Here is a 5,709-nt window from a genome sequence, read left to right as displayed (position 1 = left end):
CTTGTGTTTTATTTGTATGATTGTATCCATATTATTATTACTTATTTTCTTTCTTTAAAGGATGGATGGATCTTTTAATGTACCTTTGTCAACAGGCATTTCTGGGTTGATCACGTGGCCTCTGGTACAACACGTGTAGCGAAAGCATAGAAGTGGTACCTGAAAACAAAATACTATTTCATTTTTGGAAACGAATTTGTTATCGCAGCTAAGATGTCCTTAAACGGATTACGAGATATTTTCCAGGCCATTGTAGCGTTAGAGCAAAATCTGGTGAGTTGTTTGTTCAATAATAATAAAAAAAAAAAAACTTTGCTCATGAAGTGCTAACGAAGCTAAGTCGTGAGTAGCTACTTGTATTTACTGAACTATTAACAGTTACTTTTACGCCATTTCTAACCTTGAAAAGTTATTTACATGTATGAATGAATACCGTAAATTCACCATTTTAAATTTAACAAATCTGCCATTTTACGTTTGGAAGCAGGTACTAAAAGTAGAAAAAAAACCAACTGGTAGCGTGATTTTGTTTTAAAACGGAAACACCCAAAATTAGATACAGCTTGATTTCCTTGTTTGGAACGAGTAAGAAAAAGTTTAATAACAGGTTGATTTTATAGTATTTTTATTTTCCAAAATAAACTGTTTAAAACCGTCGCCATCTCCTGGTCTGTATGAGAAATGCTGTTGGTGACAACTTAAATCCAAAAGAAATATACGATCCGTTTTTCGAATTATGTCCCGTGCTATATTCTATTTTCGTTTTAAAAATACAAACTGAAAGTCAAACTCTTGTTAGACCTCGTTCCAGACAACAAACGGGAAAAGCAAACTGCATTTCAATTTTGGTAAAGTCAAATATGAGCCCTGAAGAGAAAGTTAAATTGATTGTTGTGTAGTTTTAGTGTAACTGATTGTTTTAGTCTCCGTGCTTTGTTAGAGTCCATTTGACTACCTGCAGCAGCAGATGGAGGATATCCTGGGTGATGGTGGGGTCCTAAAAGAGCTGGTCCACCCTGGAGCCGGTCCCCCTGTGCCCCAAAATGCTTCAGTCTTGTGTAATTATTATAAATCTTTCAGTGAATGTAAACAGTCAAATGTGTCCCTTTTTTAAATTACTCAGTCCTGTGTTTCCGCGTAGTGCATTTCTCCGGCTTCCTGGAATATTCGGACCAGCCGTTTGAGACCACGACTCACCTCAAGCATCCCCCACTTATGAAGCTGGGCCGAGGTGGCGTCATGATGCGTGACGACAATGTTGCGACTAGTCAACTTTAAACTGTGTGACCATGATCCAAACAGATGTGACGCTGGCGGGAATGGAGCTGGGCCTGCTGACCATGCGCAAAGGCGAGTTCTCCCGCTTCCTGCTGCAGCCATGCTACGCCTACGGACACATGGGATGCCCGCCACTCGTCCCCGCCGCTGCACGCGTTTTGTTCGAGATCCAGATCATCGATTTCATGGACTCGGGGCAAGTGGATGAATTTGTCCAACTGACTCCGGTAGGGAGCAACAAGAATATTATTTTTTTTCTAATTAGAGTGTTTTTCCCAAAAATATTTTCAATAAGCGAATGCAAAAAAAATCCATTAAAATTAGACATGTTTTTTTGTTTTTTTTTAAATAAGTGTTTTTAAAAAAATGTTTTCAATAAGCCAATGCAAAAAAAAAAAATCAATTAAAATCAGACATGGGATTTTTTTTTTAATGAGTGTTTTAAAAAAAAAAAAATTTAGTAAGCGAATGCAAAAAAAATCAATTAAAATCAGACATGGGAATTTTTTTTAATGAGTGTATTTAAAAAAAAAAAATTCAGTAAGCGAATGCAAAAAAAATCTATTAAAATCAGACATGGAATTTTATTTTATTTTAATTATAGTGTTTTTAAAAATATATATTTTCCAGTAAGCGAATACAAAAAAAATCTATTAAAATCAGACATGGGGAATTTTTTTTAATGAGTATTTAAAAAAAAAAAAAATTCAGTAAGCGAATGCAAAAAAAATTAAATAAAAATTAGACATGGAATTTTATTTTATTTTAATTATAGTGTTTTTAAAAATATATATTTTTCAGTAAGCGAATACAAAAAAAAATCTATTAAAATCAGAAATGGGAATTTTTTTTTAATGCGTGTATTTAAAAAAAAAAAATTCAGTAAACGAATGCAAAAAAAATCAATTAAAATCAGACATGGAATTTTATTTTATTTTAATTATAGTGTTTTTAAAAATATATATTTTCCAGTAAGCGAATGCAAAAAAAATCTATTAAAATCAGACATGGGAATTTTTTTTAATGAGTGTATTTAAAAAAAAAAAAAAAATTCAGTAAGCAAATGCAAAAAAAATCTATTAAAATCAGACATGGAATTTTATTTTATTTTATTTTAATTATAGTGTTTTTAAAAATATATATATTTTCAGTAAGCGAATACAAAAAAAATCTATTAAAATCAGACATGGGAATTTTTTTTTAATGAGTGTATTTAAAAAAAAAAAAAATTCAGTAAGCGAATGCAAAAAAAATCTATTAAAATCAGACATGGAATTTTATTTTATTTTAATTATAGTGTTTTTAAAAATATATATTTTTCAGTAAGCGAATACAAAAAAAATCTATTAAAATCAGACATGGGAATTTTTTTTTAATGAGTGTATTTTATATATAAAAAAAAAAAATTCAGTAAGCGAATGCAAAAAAAATCAATTAAAATCAGACATGGAATTTTATTTTATTTTAATTATGGTGTTTTTAAAAATATGTATTTTTCAGTAAGCGAATACAAAAAAAATCAATTAAAATCAGACATGGGAATTTTTTTTTAATGAGTATTTAAAAAAAAAAAAATTCAGTAAGCGAATGCAAAAAAAAATCAATTAAAATTAGACATGGAATTTTATTTTATTTTAATTATAGTGTTTTTAAAAATATATATTTTTCAGTAAGCGAATACAAAAAAAAATCTATTAAAATCAGAAATGGGAATTTTTTTTAATGCGTGTATTTAAAAAAAAAAAAATTCAGTAAGCGAATGCAAAAAAAATCAATTAAAATCAGACATGGAATTTTATTTTATTTTAATTATAGTGTTTTTAAAAATATATATTTTCCAGTAAGCGAATACAAAAAAAATCAATTAAAATCATACATGGGATATTGTTTTATTTAGTTTATTTTGCATTGAGATATTTCTGTCTTCAGGGGGAGCAGAACGAGTTTCCCGTTTCCAAAGTGATCGAAGTGGTCAACACGCTTCGTTCTTTCGGCAACAGATGCTTCAATCAGAGTCGCTACGAAAAAGCCAAAGAGCGCTACAAGCAGGTGAAAGAGCCAAGCCGAATGTGGAGTGTTCTTTTTTATTTTTCCTGAGCGTTTTCAGTTTTTTGGGGAAGGGTCTTGCCACTGCAGAAGTATATTTCTGGATTTCTGTAGAAATAGTATTTTTTAAGTCTTTGGCGCCATCTTGTGGCATCTTTGGGTATTTAAAAAAAGAGCACAAAAATGGCTAATACGTTAAAAGCTTTCACCACTACAAATAGTGACCCGGGGACCTTTCTTGCATCATCATTAGAAATTTGCCACCCTTTCGGCGAGTGTAGTAGTCGTATAATACAGTGATGAACTTCTATTTATACCGGAATGACGGTTAGCCAAAACATTGCATCACTTTACATGACATCCTCTTTTATTGTGTTTACGTTTGGCTTCTGCGCTCGAGCAACAGGCATTGGAGTTGCTGGGCAACAGGGAGAATCCCAGCGATGCCGAACAGACGGAGATCCAAGCGGCGCTGCTGCCTCTTTATCTGAATCGGGCCTTCACGGAGCTGCGTCTGGACAGCCCAAAGAAAACTCTCAAGTATGCCAAGAAGGCTTTGGACATCAACTGCGGCAGCGCCAAAGCACTTTACCGCTGTGCACAGGTCTGATTGCCTTCTTTTTTTTTTTTTAATTACGAGACTGTTTAGTCAATAAAATACTGCAGTATTTGATTATTTTCCGCATCTTATATTAGTCATTAAATCATTCACTGAATTTTTTTTTTTAACTATTTCTATTAGTTTAACTTTTTTTTTCATTTTTGTTAACAAGAGTATGAAAGCCTAGAATTTTTTTTGGTACATTTAGAACACATATAAATTTGTGATTAATCGTGAGTTAATTAGTGAAGTCATGCGATTAATTACGATTACAAATTTTAATCGCCTGATGGCCCTAATTTTTAATCATCTTTTCTTTTAATTTTTATTATTATTATTTTTTTAATAATCTTTTTTTTTTTTTTTTTTTTTGAAAAGATTATTAAAAATTAGGGGCGATTACAATTTTTAATTGTAATTAATCGCATGACTTCATTAGTTAACTCACGATTAATCTCAAATTTTATATCCGTTCTAATACAAGTAAAAATATATATAGGTTTTCATACTCTTGTTAACAAAAGTGGGAAAAAATATTAAACTAATAGAAATAGTTAAAATAAATTTTTGACGTCTAAAGCCGTCAATGGAAATGAATGAGTTAAAGAGTCAAGTCAAAAATTTTATGGTCGGACTTATATGGATTAAAAATAATAATAATTTATCCAATGTCAAATCTGATATTTGGCAGAATAAAATTCAGATAACCAAGTATTAAATTAACTTATTTTTTGGTCCCTTTAAAATAATAAAAAGCATGAATGACTTTAGTCTTTAACTTTTTTTGCCCATTCTTTTAGAAGTAGCTTTTTGAATGTCATCAAAAAAACAACTTTATTGAAGCGAATGAATCCATTGGTTTTCATTCATCTCACGGCGGCCATGTTGGCGTTATACCGCCCTCTGCTGTTGACTGAAACTGACTGCGTTCAAACCAATAGGATATTCCTGTAAATACATTTTCTTCTTGGAGATAACAGAGAAAAAAAATCTTTTTGCTGTGTTTTGTCTCCGGCCTGGTCCTGCATTCCACTTTGGTCCACGTCAGGCGTACGTGGAGCTGCAGGATTACGAGAGCGCTCACGGTTGCCTGGTGAAGGCCCGGGCCAGGAAGCCGTTTGATAGCAACATCAACAACCTCCTGAAGAAAGTCACCATGTAAGTAGTAAAGGCAGACACACCGCCACGGAGCAGCTGTCACGCACTCTTGCCCGTGATGTACGCACACTCGGGGCCAACGATGAGGCGCACTGGTCCGTTGCAGGTGCTACAAAGAACACCTGGACAAAGAGAGTGACTTGTGCAGAAATATGTTTCCAGGCTGGAAGAAGACACCAGATGGTAAGCTATCTACTTAAAAAAATTTTTTAAAAAAACATTCCAATTGTTGTCCATATTTCACAACATGTTTAGTGAAAATATGTGCATCCAATGCAGATGATTCAAGTAAGTGAGGAGCCACTGCGGAACCCGAGTCACACGGTGCCGTTAGAATCAACTTCATATTGTTCTCCCTGAGATGTTCCCACGCAGACAAGTACATTTTTCTTGTTTCCATTTTGTTTTTTTGTTCCACCTCCCATAAGTTACAGTATACATTTATGTCCTCCCATGTTGAATATCCTGTTTGATAAAAGTGTTGCCAAAACACAAATAAACACTTGGAAATTGTTGCGCAATCTTGCTCCTGTTGTGATGAGTTCGAGCAGCTTAACTGCTGTAAAACCAAGCGGCATCACAAAGGGAACCATCTGTTTCGCAAAGTAAGTCCAGCATGCAAATGA

At 32.8% G+C, this 5,709-nt stretch overlaps 1 protein-coding gene across 1 annotated transcript; it reads left to right on the top strand.

Moving 5' to 3' along the window:
- The first annotated feature begins 100 nt into the window (after positions 1–100).
- fkbp6 (FKBP prolyl isomerase 6) lies at positions 101–5,604 on the top strand. The gene is made up of 9 exons (XM_077552260.1): positions 101–273; positions 941–1,058; positions 1,142–1,231; positions 1,303–1,505; positions 3,208–3,327; positions 3,731–3,928; positions 4,974–5,083; positions 5,190–5,266; positions 5,363–5,604. The coding sequence occupies exons 1-9, from the start codon at positions 214–216 to the stop codon at positions 5,377–5,379; spliced, it is 993 nt and encodes a 330-aa protein (XP_077408386.1). The 5' UTR covers positions 101–213; the 3' UTR covers positions 5,380–5,604.
- The last annotated feature ends 105 nt before the right edge of the window (positions 5,605–5,709 follow it).

This window comes from Vanacampus margaritifer, chromosome 19, assembly GCF_051991255.1.
Source record: "Vanacampus margaritifer isolate UIUO_Vmar chromosome 19, RoL_Vmar_1.0, whole genome shotgun sequence".
In the NCBI taxonomy this organism is placed as follows: domain Eukaryota; kingdom Metazoa; phylum Chordata; class Actinopteri; order Syngnathiformes; family Syngnathidae; genus Vanacampus; species Vanacampus margaritifer.
The sequence above is the reverse complement of the archived record's forward strand: the minus strand, read 5'-3'. Positions and strand labels throughout refer to the sequence as shown.